Source organism: Rutidosis leptorrhynchoides, chromosome 3 (genome assembly GCF_046630445.1).
Source record: "Rutidosis leptorrhynchoides isolate AG116_Rl617_1_P2 chromosome 3, CSIRO_AGI_Rlap_v1, whole genome shotgun sequence".
In the NCBI taxonomy this organism is placed as follows: domain Eukaryota; kingdom Viridiplantae; phylum Streptophyta; class Magnoliopsida; order Asterales; family Asteraceae; genus Rutidosis; species Rutidosis leptorrhynchoides.
The window spans coordinates 306,910,266-306,928,033 of record NC_092335.1 but is presented as its reverse complement, the minus strand read 5'-3'; the positions used below and the strand labels follow the sequence as shown (position 1 = coordinate 306,928,033).

Here is a 17,768-nt window from a genome sequence, read left to right as displayed (position 1 = left end):
TTATTTCAAGGAGATCCTATCCGTCGTCCTCAAGGTCGTAATAGTTCCAAAAGTACTAGAAGTTCTGGTTCTTCGGATGCGGCTTCTCGTTATCCTTCGGAAGAGGCTCGAGCTCGTGTTATTGATTCCGCGACTGCTACAAGGCTTACTATAGAGGAGTTACGAAAAGAAGCACAAACGTGTACGAAGTTTGACGGTTTAAGACTTTTATCTCAACCAGTTTCTACCGACATTCCTCCGGAACAATATGATTTGATCATGAAATATCGTAACAAGCTCACCAAGAAATACGCCAAGGAGTACAACTCCGACGACGATGAAGAACAAATTCTATCTTTTAAAACTTGTAGTTTTTAATTATGTATTGTTTTTTAATTTTATCTGTACCTGTTTTTAATGTAATGTGTGCTTTTATTTTAATAAAAAAATTTAATTTTAATTTTAACTTTAATATAATTGTTATTTTGAATTTTTTTTAATTATTATTTTTATTTTTATTTATACTTATATAAAAATATGATTTATAAAAATATTAGGTGGCTTTAGTAATAATCATAATAATTAAAATATATTAAAAGTGGAGCTAATGTGGTTGTGTGACCTATGTTATGGATACTAAGGAGTGTGATGAGTTAAATAATAGAAAGAAGTTGCTGAGCTAATGTAGTATAATGTAGTTGTATGACCGCTATCATGAATAATAGTAGTTTAAGTAATGTGATCATATTGAATTATGGTCATAGTAATAGATATGATCATGTGTAAAGTATTTTGATCATAGTGACGTAATGTGATCATGAGTGTTTTGAAAAGGGTGACAACACCAATAAGTTGGAAAGGGTGGTAATGACAATGTTATTATCGTTGACTTTTATACATGAATCTAATTAGTGAGATAAATATACAAGTACTATTCTGTAAACAATGAAGAAGCAATCTGTATATCCTATTCTTCGAGTCTTAGATAAGTGAAATGATGAAGTAAAATTTAATTTAATTATAGATAAGAGAATTTAGAACTATAGTTTGTTGTGTAAATCTGAATCTGAATCTGAATATTAGGTGTGAATTTACTCCTCCGAAAGTATTTTTTTACGAATGTTCACCGAAATGATGAAGTAAAAGTAAAAGTATTTTTCACTACATCTAGATTTTGGACTTTTCTTTTGACCAAATTTTTTCTTTCTTTCTTCTTCCTCACAAAACCAAAAACCCCCCAATTTCAGTTTCGCATCAAATACTTCTTTGTTAATCACGTTTCATCATCATCAGCTAACCTGCAAATACAAACCTAATTTTGTTTTCAACTTATTTTTTTTTAACAAAATTAATACTGTAATAATAAATAAAGTAATAATAAAACTCATCAATAAATCAATCATCCTTACATACCTTTCCAATTTCTCGCATTCTCCGCTTTTATAATGTACAGAAAGCGAAAAGGATTTCGATACTAGCTTTTAGCCGACATAAACCCTAAGTTCATCCCCAATTATGGAAGGTATTGCTTCAATTCCAATTCACTTTCAGTTACTTTTCAGTTCTATTATGCTACTCTTTTTTTTTCTTTCACTTCGATCATATGTTGAATTTTTATTACATAGGTAAAAATTTTGATTCTTCCATTGGAGACCGTATAGTAGAAGTATGCTGTATAAGGATCTGTGTTAAACAATAGCTTTGATCTCAAAAATCCAAGTGTATGCTAGGATTTTTATAAGAAATGTTCTCAATTCATCTTAACATATTAGATATGTGTAATGTGTAATTAGGGCTAGGAAATTGTCTCTACTAACTTGATTAAATGTTTGTTCAATTGCGTTATTATACTTTGTAATGGGAACTATGTAAGTTTGTTTGTGTAACCTAATTCTTAGACTGAATAACAAGGTTATTCGTCTTCTAATGTGAGAGTTGTAATCGTATTGCGTGAAATAAATGCTTCTTTATACTAATAAACTCAGTGCATCAATCGATAAAATTAGGGCAATTTTTATGTTTAATTGACACGTGATTGATTGACATCTGAGTTTTCATGAATCAGTAAGGAGATGAATAGCTTAATGTTATACCAGATCTAGTTAAATATGAGTTGACTTAGGGGTCAAGAACTTCGTACTATATAATGTCAAGTAATATTTTGAACGTATAGACATTAGATCTTGTCAACATTAATTTAAATGTGTTGATTATACGGGAATACAATGTATCTTAAGATGCGGTTTCATGTGAATGATCCCTTTCAAAATATATTCAAGAACCGTTTGTTAAAATGTATTCGATTTATTTCATCTTTTCTCTTTGCCGTGTACCTTTACAGCGATCATGATGATTTAAGCTATTAAAATGTATTTATAATTCTTATTACATATAATGAGTATAACTATTAAGTCTCCTTATATTGTTGCACTTGCTTGTTCTGGTAAAAGGTTAAATTTGGAATCAAGATGTTTGAATGATACTTCACTTGTTCATTGTTTTTGATACTTGAATTGCTCAGGATGTATGAAGATGGTTTTCACATTGTTTAATAAAATGTAATGCATGTTGAATGGGCTAAATAAGAGCTGAGATTTAATACTAGGCTAGAATGGCCATATTTTTGCTTTATGATGTTAAGATTACTCTTGTAACTTTTAGGAATGTAAACAGAGTTCAGCTTTAAGATTAGTGAAGAATATTAAATAAAATTAATGTTCTTTTTATTGAATATATGTTGTAGAGCCTAAAGAAGTACACAATGATGATAAAATTGCTTCTTCAGAGAAGAAACATAATAGAATATACAAGACACCAGCGCAACTTGCAGCACTAGAGAAATTCTATAATGGTATGTTTCATCTTATTGTATTTCATTGTATAATTGTATAATTGTATATTGTATAATGTATTTAATAGAGGTGGAAAAATACCATCAAACTGGCTGGGTAATGGGTGAAAATGGGTTCAGATTCAAACTGGTAATTTTGGTACCAGCTGAAACAGTTTTGGCTGGGTCAAATTGACACATTCATACAAAAATGGGTTGAGTATGGATGTCGCTTTTGGTGTTTAGCATATAAGTTAAATTTATTATAAAATAAGCTTTTATTATTATCGTTGCAGCACATCAATACCCAACGGAGGCAATGAAAGTAGAATTTGCAGAGTCAACAGGTTTAACAGAAAAGCAAGTTTCGGGTTGGTTTTGCCACCGAAGGCTAAAGGACAAAAGATTACAAAATGGTGAAGTCCAAAAACATGGAAAACAAGATCGATCAAGTGGTGTGATACAGGATCGTAACAGTGGACAAAAACAAGATTCTTGTAGCAGCACAAAAAAAGGGGATAATAAACAGTTTGATCCAAAAGAAGTTGAAAGTAGAATGTATACAAGTGAAGGCTTATTACCAAAAGAATTTCGGTATGAACATGAATGTCAATATAACACTATCATGGAAATGGATAATGATACATCTTCAGAAAGTAGCTCGCCATTAATGGATCATATGATTTTACAAAATGTGGATCGTATAGGTATGGTAACATCAGAATTCCCGAATCATAATGATGTAATAAGTGTAACGGGTCGGACAGGTCCATCAGGATATTTGAAGGTGAAAGGTCAAGCTGAAAATGTGGCAATTACAGCTGTCAAAAGGCAATTGGGAAGGCTATATCGAGAGGATGGCCCACCACTCAGTATTGAGTTTGACCCACTTCCTCCAGGTGCATTTGAGAACCCAACTGAGGTTCCGGTTCCAGTCAACCGTAAGTTAATAGTGTTTATATCATATCATATCATATCATAATAATTTCTTTATGTTTATTATTTATCTATACACCATGCTTAATCAATATTGTCATATGGATGCTATTAATGATAATATTGTCATAACATTATTTTGTAGCTTTGTATTTGATTGCTATGATATAACGTTTTCACTTATTACTTGTTGATGTTCTTCTAGAATCTCACTACAGTGGTGACCGCGCTGCACTTCACCCAATGGATGGTTCTAGAACATTCCAACTTCCTAATGCAAGCAAGGTATGCATTTGTCTAGTTTGGGAAATTTAGGAACTGTAACTCTTTAATTTAAGAAATTGGAATACTAGAACCTTTTTAAGAATGGCGATATTTATACACTATAAATATCTTATCCTTGTAGATGATATGATTGTGGAAATTGAAGTTCCATCCCTAACATGCATCATGCTTTTAGTGTTCTTAGATACGTAATATCCTCATTTGAACATTCACACTGAGGCAAGAAACGAAGTTTAAAATGTATTTAACGGACATTTTTTTTTGGATTCTGATAATTATAGGTGGCATAAATGGGTGATTTGTGCCGGTTAGGTAAGGGGCAAAATGGGTAAACTTTGGTACAGATTAATTAGGTTGACCCCAAACACATTGTCTATAACTAATTAACTTTGTTTCAAATGTTTATTAAGTGCCAATAATAAACTAGCTGTCTTAATTGACCATTTTAGGAGGTTTGATTGTATAATCTAATGTTTGTCCCTTTTCATGTCTAGATGTATCGAAGATACAGTACGTGCTATGACCCTATTGATATGGATGAATCGGGTTTAAACACGAGGCATGCATCAAATCATCATGAAAAATATTATAATAATAATGACGAATATAATCAAACACCTCATTTTTCTAAGCATCGACACTCTTTATCTGGAAGAAGTTACCAAATGGAATTAAACGATGATTCTGGTGATGAAGCTTCAATTCATGATCTTAGGGAGCAATTTGAACCCAGAATGAAGCATGGTCCAGGAGTAAGGAGATCAGATATCGGACCCCGTAAGGTTAACTATATTGACCGTATCGAACCTTTGACTTCTGATTTGACCTTCACACAAGGTGAATTTGAGGACAGAAGGCTGTCTAGGAAGACATCTAAGGTCTTACCCTTAATTTCTTTTTTCGTGTCATTTTTTAGAGGTCGCAAAAATGGGAAGTTGGACTGTTTGATAACCGGTTAAAATGGGTTTACAGGTTAGGTTGGGGTGACCTGAAGCACTTTATTATTGTTAAAAACTATAAAAAAACGTTTCATCAATTAGTATCATTAATAGCCTTTTTTTTATCAAATTGATTTAAGAGGTTTTTATCCAATTGATTCAAGAGGTTTTTATCAAATTGATTTAATAGGTTTTATGCATTAAAAAAACACGTTAAGTGACTATTTAACCCTTTAATCTGTTTCTATTTAGTACCCATTTGTCTTGTTAGAGATAAAATGGCGATCTTTATTTTGGCTAATCTTATATATGGGACTAATGTGCAGGATGATAGATTTAATGGACAAAGTAGAGGAATTGATGGACGCCACCGAAATGAAATGACGGTTTGTATTGCAGTTTTGTACAAATCCATCGAATTTTAATTACCTGTGCATTTATTTATTATTAATTTTTTTTAACAATTGTTATTTTTTCCACTAAAGGTTACTAAGAGAAGTAGGGACGAGTTCATGCATAAGGTGAATCGAAGGCACGAGAAAGTGGTTGACGTACATCCAATAACCAACAAGACTTTGCTAGATTTAGTAAGTTCTTTTTAGTTTCTGTTTCCTGGCTTTATGGCATAATCCATTTACTATTTTAAGGATAATGGAGTACATGCCTTAGTAAGACCAAAAAAGATTTCTTTGTAGCTTTCTTTGCTGTTTAATAATTTAATTGAATTTTACCACTTCAATTACATTATAATATGAATTTCAAATTTTTAAGTTTGTTCTTTTGTTATCCCTTGATTTTTTAAATCAAATCTTCAAGCATGTGTTAATCTTCCCTATCCAAGTTAATATCTAAAAAGTTAACATATTCATATTTTATTTCCATCAAGTTAAAATGTTGACTGAATCAATAGTTTATAGTTTATTTGATCGAGGCGGGTGAATTTAAATCCTGGTAAATGTATATATTTTTACTTCTTACTGCTTTGTCTATTTTGCCTTTCCTTTCTTTTATGCATAAATATTTTTTGAATAACTGTACTCTTCGTTCAATAGTAGTTGTATGATACGGAGTACAATATATAATATATCTGACACAGGATCACGCATATTATCAGGCCAATTGTGCAGATGACCGCTCGTTTTAGTGATGATGAGTTGGCAGAAACTGTTTATATCTGGCGGTCGAAGTTGTGAATGGAAGAAGTGTAGTTAAATAGTTTAAACTCTGGGTGGCTAAATATGACATTGTAAGCGGCATACATAACTTGTTCAGGTTTGAAGTACTTTTTCATTTAAGGTTGTAAATATCAGCAGCAGTTTTGTTGAAAATTTTCAAGATTGATTTGTTAAAAGGTATGGTAACATAGATAGATTCATGATGTTCAATTGAAGTGATTTATTTCTCTGTTCCTATTAAGGTAGAAGGAAGAAAATCTGTATACTTCCACACCTTTGAAATCCATTGGTAATAAATACACTACGCGGCAATATGTACTGGAGACCAGATATGATTTGGTTACCACATAAACGCTATATTTATGGTGGCAAAATCGTTTGTTCTTTTGTGTTCTTGTGTTCTTTTGTCTTAATTATTAGTAGTATGTTTTTTTTTTTAAAGGAAAGCTCTCAAAGTGTAGCTAGTGAGGATTGAACCCGAATCTCCTATGAAGATTCATGAAGATTCTCAAGTATTCAACGTAGGTGGACAAATAGGAGAGCCACTCAGTTGATGCGTCAGACCCTGATGAAAAAGCCACCTTTTTCCTATCTTATAGCAAAGCAGTTGCACCGGAATTATGGTCTCTTATTGTGGTCCGTTAATCATTTGCCGGTTTTAGACCCACGCATGATAGTCCTTGCAACATATTGGATTAAAAATACTGTCTGTGCATAATTGCATATAATCGTGTGTTTTCCACAAAATAATAAAGACCTAATTGGGTAAACAATTTGGTCAAACTTCTTACCTAAGGCCCAACTTAGATCAAGCAATTTACTACATTCAATCTTAAAATTACTCTACACTAGAGGACATGCATAAAGTTTTATAAGGATGTAATGTGATTTTTTTACTTATCTTTAAAAGGTGTGTACCTTTTGTGAAAACGATGTATCAGTAAATTGGGTTGGTGGTAATTTAGGTTTAAAATTGGACAATCTTTTTGCTACAAATTAATACAGGTTATAAGGTGGATGTTTATTTAGAGAGGGATATGATCCTATTATAATATTATTATTATTATTATTATTATATGAGTATATAATATAACTAGTGAAATGACTCGTGGAATCACGGAATTTTTTAAACGAAACAGTTTAATGATATGTTTTAGGTATTAAGTGAACGTACATTCTAAAGTCATTTAGTTTAATGACCCGTGGAACCACAGATTCCGACTACGAAACTTGTCGTTTTTACAAACACATACACATACACATAAAGGCCGGAGCATTAACGAAGAACTTGCAAAATCACAAGGCCAACAATTAGAGATAAGCAACTTGATTTCAGCATACCCATGCCAATCGTCCAACCCGTTTAAACTGGTATTAAAAGTAGACATGTCTAAACTCACAATGTGTTCAAGTACCCATCTACAAGACCCACTCATCTTGCAACCTATAATTAATGATTAAGTCAGACATTTGATCACTTGCATCTCCATATGAAATTATGAGTGTCACGACCTTACTTTTTCCCTTATCTTTTTCCGTTTATATTTAACGTCTGTTAATTGATATTCGTGCCACGTCATTTCTATGACTTATATTATTATTTTAATAATAATATATTCTTTATTATATTATATGAAGTTATACGTTTCTACGTGTATCGGTTTTATTCCGGTAAATTGTTCGGTTTTCAAACCGACGATTGATTTTCGTGATTTTCAAATCCGAATTATTTTATCTATAATATTTCTATATTATATGAAGTCATAAAATATTTGTATATCTTATTTTATTTTATTTTCCGGCGGTGCGTGCTCTTTCCGGAAATTTAATCGCGTAACAGCGTTTTCGCGAATCAGGATTCGTTCGGGCTTTCGGGACACAATCTTTGATCTGATCAAAGTGGGCCATGAGGGGCCCAATCCCTCACAATTTCGTCCGACCCTACCCCCTTACCCTTCCTTTGATTTTTTTCCATTTCATTTTCATTTATCCTTATTTTCCTAACCTAAACCTACTTTTGGCTTTCATTTCTCCTCCTACCTCATTATGGCCGATTTTCCCTGCTCCATTATCATCATTTTCAGCCACCACAAGCCACCATACAATTAAACATCAATTGATCATCGTTTCTCACGACTTGTTACACAATCGGGTGCTCCTTTTCGTGTTCTATATCATCCTTCTTCTCATCTTTTGATTAGGGTATAAAAATAAACCCTAGATTTTTCATTTTAATCTATTTTTACTGATTTTGATCTTATGTTAATGTATTAGTACTTGTATTTGATTGTGGTGATGTTTAATTGCTTAGAAATGCATGAATTCGTATGTTTTTGGTTTGATCAATTTTGGACAACAGCTAAATTGATGAAATCAGTATATTTAACTCATGTTTTTGGTTAATTAAAGTGTATGAATGAGTTCCTCTCATCAAGTACATAATTTTAGTCTTTGGATTCATCTCGTTTCGATGTACGGATCAAAAATTATGCATGATTTAGGGTTTTGTTAAGATTGAAATGAACAAACTTGTGAGACCAGGTTTGGTCCGACTTTAGGGCCATACATGGAGTCTTAGGGGTGTACCATTGGGTTAGGATTGATGATGGGATGAACATGTAACATCCCGCATTTTTCCGTTTACTTTCCGTTTAAATAATTTAAAGTCCGTTATTTAATTTTAACATCTCTCGTTTACTCTACGTATTAAAGGTAATTCGTTTGGTTAATTCACGCACTCGTATTTAAAATTGAGGGACCAATGTTGTCAAGTGGGCAAAGAGATGACTAGGTCAACTAGTCAAACTCCTTCCTCCTCCATTCATTTCATCCTCCTCATTTCCACTACTTTCACTTTTGCTCTCAAACACCCAATTCATACAATCATCATCTAAATCCGATCTAGCAAGCGTTCTTCAAAACAAATTACATATTTGGTACCCTTGCAACTTCCTCTTCGATTCCATACCAACCTCATCTCGTTTGGGTAACTTTCTAAAAGCACAAAATTTCTTGTTCTTGATCTTTAAACTTAAAAGTGTGTTGATTAGTGTCTATGGCTCAAGTCTAACATGATTATGTGATTTTTTTGCTTGTTCTTGCTATTTTGATGTAACTAGCTTAAACTTGAAAGATGACTTGCTTAATCTTGAGTTTTGGTTGATCATATGTTGTTAGATGTTGAAAGTACATGTATTAAATGTGTTACTAGTATCACTAGCTTTAATTTGGTATGTAAGTTGACTTGGAAAAGCCTCATTAACATGATTAAGGATTTTATGATTGTTAGTTAGGGTTTGGTAGCCTTAAATGTGACTTTTGATGCATTGAATGCTTTGCAATGTTATTTGTAAGTGTTTAGTTGTATTGTATGCATAATTACCTACGAAACGGCGTATTATATGTGTGCATTTAATTACCGAATCATCAATATGCATTTATGAGCTTGAAGCATTTATGATGAGCGTTAAATGATCATTCGACGAGAATTCGATTATTGTAAATGATATTTTTGTTTGATGAAATGTGTTTAGTTGTATTCCTCGTCAAAATACCTTTCCAACGATATAAGATACGTGTTTTGAATGTTTAGGTTCATTAGTTATGGTTGTTTGAAGTTGAATTCGTGCATTAAGTGTTCAAACTGCCCAGACTTGCTGAACAGATACCCTGAGCGGCGCTCCGGGCCCCGGCTGTCCAAAAGCGCAAATTTTCGTTTAATTCTAACTATGCTACGCACCTCCGATTAACATGAAACTTGTCCTAACATACTCATATATGATTATGAAACTTAGAAAAATAGTTCGGGACCCGACCCGAACGTGTTGACTTTTTCGTTGACTTTGACTTGACCAAAGTTGACTTTTGTTCAAACTTAACCAATACTTGTTTAAACCGTTCTAATCTTCTTGTATACTTGATTCTTGCATGAAACTTGACAACTTGATTCACATGCTATATAATCGAGTCGTAATGAGCCATATGACTAATTGAACAACTTTGACCAACCGTGTTTACCGTTGTTGATACGACCTACTTATTTAGGTCAAGACTAGCATTCGTTCTTACACACGTTATTTTGTGAAGTACCTTATTTACTCGTGCACTCAAGGTGAGATCATAGTCCCACTTTTACTCTTTTATACTTACATTTGGGATGAGAAAACATACACATTTCGTTTTACAAAGTGAGCACAAGTACGAAAACAAACATTCTACGTGCGAGTTAGAACAAAAATGCCTCAATTCGATTATCATTAGTTACACTTGTCGGGTGTAAGCGAGAACTTATGTTGTATGGCCATATGGGTTTGACAAACCCTCATTGGGACGGTTCGCTACCGTTATGCGGATGAAATATAAATTCGAGAATAAGTGTAGGTTCTAACACTATGTGTATGGGGTAACGTTAGTTAAACCGTGATAATTGGGTGCTCGTGATAACAAATTTTAGAGTTTACTATTATTTCAACGTTATAAATCTTGTGGTTCAACTTACATACTGATGTTATGCGAGGTGTATATAAAATAGCTTAAATTTTACTAGGAAATACTATTAAATACGATACAATTTTACACAAGATATTTATTTATTTATTGAATGGATATACTTAAACCTTGCTACAACACTTATAGGCAGTGTACCTAATCGTACAGTAGTGTAGTTTTTAGTAAGTCAGGTTCGTTCCACAGGGAATATTTTTCACAAAGCTTAACGCTATATTAGTTTTATTTTATAAAAATACAAATATATATATAAGTAATATTATTATTATTAAGGGGGTTTTTACCGTTTAATGACCGGTTTGTCGATTTTATAAACTTTAGTTGCAGTTAAAACAAAATGTAAAATATTAAATAAATAAAAGACTTAATTTAAAGCGTAAAGTAAATAACGATAATGAAATTGCGATAAATAAAAGTGCGATAAAATAAACTTGCGATAATTAAAAAGTACGATAATTAAAAGTGCAATTAAATACAATAACAATAAAAGTGCCATAATTAGAAGTGCAATTAAATATAAAATAAAGGAAATTAAATATGAGATAAAAGAATTATGCTTATTTAAACTTCCGTAATCATGATGTTTGACGTGTTGATTTTAGTTTTATGCTCATGGTTTAATTGTCATTTGTCCTGGATTATTTAATATGTCCGTCTGGTTTTTGTCCATAACAGTCCATCAGTCATAAATATAAAGTGCGAGTATCCTCGTCAAATTATCCTTATACCCGAAGTTAAATATTCCAACTAATTGGGGACTTAAACTGTAACAAGGTTTTATTACTTTGTTTAATAATTACACCAGGATGTCGACTGAGTGTAACCCAAGGTTTTAATACTTTATTATCAATTATGCCAAGTGTCCTTGTACATAATTTCACCCCTGTTTTAATAATTCTAGTGACTATTAATCCATTCCCGTGTCCGGTTAAATGAACGATTATTCGTACATATAAATACCCTGTCCATCGTGTCCGATCGAGTGTATATGGTTATTTATAGGGACGTCCAATTGTAAATCTTTATATTAACATTAACAAACTATCATTTAGTTAAAAAAATATAAAGCCCATTAATAGCCCATAGTCTAATTTCCACAAGTGTCGTTCTTTTGTCCAAACCCCAATTATGGTACAAAGCCCAATTACCCAATTTTAGTAATTAGCCCAACATCATGATTACTTCGTTTTAAATAAGCATAATAATAACTTAGCTACGAGACATTAAATTAAAAAGGTTGAACATAACTTACAATGATTAAAAATAGCGTAGCGTTACACGGACAGAATTTCGACTTACACCCTTACAACATTCGCTAACATACCCTTATTATTAAGATTAAAATTAAAATTAAAATTAAAATTAAAATTAAAATATAAATATAAATATTTATGTATACATATAGAGAAAGAGAGATTTTTTAGGATATATTTTTCGCCGAACTGCGTTGGCTTTTATAGGAATTTGAGTCCAGTTGAACTCCGCGAGTCGCGTAATTTTTTGCCTTCAAACTCCGCAACTCGCGGAGTTTGAAATTACAGCTCACCCAGCTTTGGCTCTTTGTTTGCCGACGATTTATAAATATATTATAATATATATATTAATTTTAAGATTTAATTATATATTATATTATATTTATATACATAGTTAACTTGTAATTTTTAGTCCGTTGCGTCGAGTGTTGAGAGTTGACTCTGGTCCCGGTTCCGGATTTTCGAACGTCCTTGCGTACAATTTAATATCTTGTACTTTGCATTTTGAATCTTGTACTCTTGCAATTTTGAGACGTTTCTTATCGATAATTGGAACCTCTTTGATTGTCTTTTGTACTTTTGAGCTTTTTGGTCGTTTGCGTCTTCAATTCGTCGAATCTGTCTTTTGTCTTCATCTTTTTATTATTTAAACGAGAATCACTTGTAAATAGGACAATTGCAACTAAAAGCTTGTCTTTCTTGAGGAATAATGCTATGAAATATATGTTCGTTTTTAGCATTATCAAATATTCCCACACTTGAGCGTTGCTTGTCCTCAAGCAATATAGTCTTGAAATACTAGAATCACTTCTTTATTCTTCACACTTTGTACATCAGTAATTTCTATACGGCGGTATAAACAATGGTAGTAGCGATATGGTTTACAGTCCCACATGACTATAAAATTTAGATCCATTAAGGAAATTGGATCTTTATGAAAACATTTGATCTTTTGAAAATTAAATCTAGTTTTTTATCCTAGATAAGTTTTCCGGAATAACCCTTCACCGGTGTTTGCAAAATATTTTTATGGGTTGTGTGGGTTTCAGATTTGAAAATTTTAGCTCAACACTTGTGGTTTTGTGTTACCCACTTGCTAACCTTGTATTAGGAAAGCAACACGTCCAGTTCACTTGTCCCGTATATTACCTTTCGATAAACTACCGTCCGGTTGTAAAGGAAAGCGTTGAACAAGCAACTGTTAAGGCAATGTCCCCTGACATGCTTTTAATTATGGTCTATAACGTGTCGGACGCAATTACTATCCTTGGTAGGAGCAATAGTAAAGCTCACCCTTATAATTTTTTCGGTCTGGCACAAGGTCTTGTCTTTGACCATGCTATGCAACCACCGTTCTTACGATTGACACCCGATTTGGTTCAGATGACCTAATGAATTCCAGGTGAATTCCTAGTATTTTACGTTCAATGGTAATGAACGCATTGAAAATGGGTTTTCAGAAAACAAATCGGTTTGTAATTTGATCAAAATATTTTTCTCGTTCAAGCTCGAGTTTAGATATCATTGAATTCCATGAGTTTGAATTCTCAATCTTTAAGGTCAATCTCAAGGATTGAGTAATATCAGGCTTATAAGCTGATTTTTAATCTTTAAGGAGATTATCCTTTATGGGGATCTGATTCATTAGTCGTATCAAGCTAATTTGCACGGTGCCCCCCATTGTACGAGATAAATCCTTCTCATGGTTAGGATAAATCTGACCACTTGGCGACCCTGTTTTATGCTGAGGTCCGTAGATTTCCTGCTGATTTTAGAGATGACTTTTCTAGATTTTTCATCAACCTACAGCTGGTCTGGACGACAACTTCCTGACCTAAATCAAGAAGCACGTTTCTTTTTCGGAAGACTTTACTTCCTTTTAATGATGGAATTGATTCATCGTGTAGATCCATCTCTTCTTTTCTTTCATCGGGTAAAACAGTTTAGTTTAGTCCAAAGCAAAAGTATTTTCAGTTATTTGTTACAGAAATATGTGACATATGTTTAAAATAACTTGGTAAATTTTCCCACACTTGGCTTTTATTTTCCTTTTTATTGTCCTCTATTCCATTTTAAATGAATTCTAACATTTTAGTTTGTTTCTCAATTTATGTCCTTTCCAAGGTAACAATAATTTCGGTGTTAACACCTAGTTTTATCGTTCATAAATATGTATAAACATGATTTTGAGTTCATTTAATTGAAAATTTTTACTAGAATTGGGTAGTCAATATATAAGACTAGGGCTGTTCTTTATTATCAGAGAGCACTAGATTCTAATACAACTACTACTTTACTAGTATTTTTAATGGTAACCAAGTGTTTAAGATAAAATTTTTTAAAATCCGCAAAGAATTTAACCCCTTCCCACACTTAAGATCTTGCAATGCCCTCATTTGCAAGAAATCAGTAACAATTTAAATTATTGAGGGTGATTAGCGTAGAAATGATTAAATTTTACCAAAGTTTCCAAACATATTGTTGTTTGTGTTGAATGATAAATGGTGCACATCATTTGTTCATTCCGTCTTGTTGTTATTTCACATATATTTTGCATCTTGTCGTCAAAATTAGTTGCTTTTGCTGAACTTAATGCCAGTCTTTGAAAATGAGTTGTTTTATCGTGTTGTATACATAAGATAAACTGCAAACATATATACATATTCTTGAAGTTTGGTATATTACCCCACATTCAAAAATTATTAAAATCTAATAATAAAAGTTAGAAAATTATAAAAACTAATACAATTCCAACATAAGTATTAAATGTATCAACATTACAAATAATAAAATAAATAAAACTAAGTACATTAGGGATGATACTGATACCAGTAGGGGTTCCATGCATAACCGTATGTGTTATAGAATGCTTCGGCTGGGTTATACGTAGGATACGGTGGTTGGATCTCTATAGACCAGGGAGGAAATATGGGCGATGGAGTAGGAATATAGTTTCTACCTACATGTTGGCAATGAGCTATGATTTGGGTTTGATGAACTTGCCAATCTTCAAATGCTCGATGTCTAGCATTTTCATACTCTTGTGAAGCTATAAACCTTTGCATTTCTGTCATTTCATTTCCCCCTCCCACATTTCCTGGCTGTTGGTTTCTCTCAACCTGTGGATGTCTACCATGGTATTGTACTGCGGCGTTATTTCGCCTCTTCAAAACCTTCGCACCATGGTATACATTTAAACCTATTATATCGCGGGGTTCTGGTTCTTCGACTAATAATCCCCCCCGACTTATATCCACACCGAGATATTTAGCAATCAAAGTAATAAATATACCACCTCCTATTATGCTATGCCGTCTCATCCCCCTAACCATAGCTGATAAATAATAACCCACACAATAAGGTATACTTACAGCGCTTTGTGGGTCTCGAATACACATGTGGTAAAACAAATCCTGTTCATTTAACTTTTCCTTAGTCTTACCTCGTTGTGTAATCGAATTGGCTAAAAACCTATGAATTACTCTTAACTCTGCTCTATCTATATCTAAATAAGAGTAATTTCCCCCTTTAAATCGGTGATGGCTAGTCATTTGACTCCATACACCATGCGTATCAAAATTTTCGTCTATCTTTCTACCATTTAGTATCAACCCTCTACAATTGGCATACGCTAACTCCTCAGGCGTATATATACGTAAAGCCTGAGCCATGTCTAGTAAAGACATGTGGCGCATCGAACCTCCTAACAAAAATCTAATAAAAGATCGATCGGTTAAACTAACTACCCGATCATTTATTTCTATACTACACAATAATTCTTCACACCATACTTTATATACAGGTCTACTCATATTGAATAAACGTACCCAATCGTTAAAAGTAGAATTACCATACCTCTGTGTAAGTAATTCCCTAATTGGCCCGGCCAATTCTACAGCTTTTAACGGTCCCCATTCTATTACCCTAGGTACTTCAACAACTTTAGAATGAAGAGTATGCAAGCCCCTTTGGTATTTTGGACAATCTATCCAACGTCTGTCAAATCTCAAGTTCGGGTGCAACTCTTCCAAGTGCATATCTGAAAATGTCATAACTGGATGAGGTATATCTTGTTTATAATAGCTATCAACATCCTGTTGTTCCGCATTCTCAGAAGGAGCATTGCGAGCTTGGGATGAAGATTCACCCCTTTCAGTCTGCAAAACACATCAAACACAATTTTTGTGCATCCAAATATGCATTAGTGTCAGCAAAATCATCAATCAAAATAATTACAATGACATGTTCAATTTTTATCAAACTTAAGCTCATTTTCATATTTTTATCAAATCTACACTTTTTCAAATAAGCATATACGAAAATGTTCGCCAAGTTCATAAGCATTCAACTCAAATAACATGTTAAAATAATCATTACTAGCAATTAAACAAGTTTCAAATGGCATTATCTCTTAAAAATCAAGTTCATGAATTTTAGACTTGAAAAAGTCCACTTTAATTCTCAAAATCATGTTTAGGCTCAAAGTTTGGATCATTTAACTACCTAAATATGTTACACTACTTAATTTAGCAACAATTCATGACAAAAATCGGCCATAACTTGTTTATATCAAAAAGCCCCAAATTGCTCAAGAACACAAACCCTAGATTACTCAAAATTTGAAGTTTAAGGCTTCTAATCATGTTAAATAGCATCAATCTAGGTTATACAAGCATAATACATAAGCAACTTAAGCATAATTACACTAAAAAGCATCAAAATCGAATTGGGGAAAAAATTGCTCAAGAACACCAATTTTCGGATTAAATGGTGTTTAGGTGTAGAAATTTACCGTTTTCCTTGAGTAATTCCTTGATAGCATCCTTCTTAACATGATTTTAGTAAAAGATTTGATGAAAAACGGCTAAAAATTACGAAATTGAGAGTGTTTTTTCGTATATTTTCGGGTTTTTTTTCGCAGTTTGGAGTGTGGGTGGTGTGGACTGATCAGTTCTGGCCATTTTATTTTTTTCTGTATTTTGGTCTCTCCGCGAGTCGCGGTGTTTGTCCCTTACAAACTCCGCGAGTCGCGGTGCTTTTTTTTTTTTTTTATAAATCTTAACTTATAAAACAAATATAAAATAAATTTAAAATTTTGTTTTCCTTTGTTTTAGGACGAGGTCGTTTCGGATCGATGTCCTAGTCCGTCCTTCGACAAAATTTTAAAATTTGTCTTTTTGTAGCGATTGTTTTAAAAGCTAAGATTTTTGGGTTTTTTTAATGTTTTTGGCATACTTTAATTCAATAAGTTTAAAAATAATGATAATAAAAGTTCTCGTCCCTCCCTCGGGTAAATCAATTTCGGTTCAAAGACCTAGTATTCAACTTACGACGAATTTTAAAAATCATATTTTTAACTTAGCGAAATAAAGTAAATTTTTTGTTTTTAAATTCACACCAAACTTAAATTTAAAATGCATAAAATTAAAAATTCACACCAAACTTAATTAAAAATTCATATTATAAATTCACACCAAACTTATATTTAATTGTGTTGTTATACATACAAACTTATATTAAAAATATTAAAAATTTTCAAATATTGACAAACTTAAATATATTGATCTTACAAAGTTCACAATATTAATTTAAGATTTATATATTAATTTTAAAAACATGGTAAAAATAAAATTAAAAATCTTTTTGGCTTTTATCCCACTTTAATCAATCAAATATTATCAAAAATATGCGCCCCTCTTTTCGGTAAAGTAATTTCGGTTTCATGACCTAATTTAACTCATGACGAATTTTTGAAATATTTTGGGTTGATTGATTAAAGATATTTATACCTTAAGAATAAACGTTAAATTTCGCAGTGATGTAATAAATTTTTGTATGATATCAATAACTTCGGTCGCCAAACCTA

General features: G+C 32.4%; 1 protein-coding gene across 1 annotated transcript; it reads left to right on the top strand.

Annotated features, from left to right (window-relative positions):
* The first annotated feature begins 1,259 nt into the window (after positions 1-1,259).
* Positions 1,260-6,506, top strand: LOC139897441 (homeobox-DDT domain protein RLT1-like). The gene is made up of 8 exons (XM_071880139.1): positions 1,260-1,501; positions 2,723-2,830; positions 3,106-3,750; positions 3,951-4,030; positions 4,525-4,908; positions 5,295-5,354; positions 5,454-5,555; positions 6,083-6,506. Exons 1-8 carry the CDS (start codon positions 1,495-1,497, stop codon positions 6,110-6,112), a joined length of 1,416 nt encoding a protein of 471 aa, XP_071736240.1. The 5' UTR covers positions 1,260-1,494; the 3' UTR covers positions 6,113-6,506.
* Positions 6,507-17,768: the final 11,262 nt, after the last annotated feature.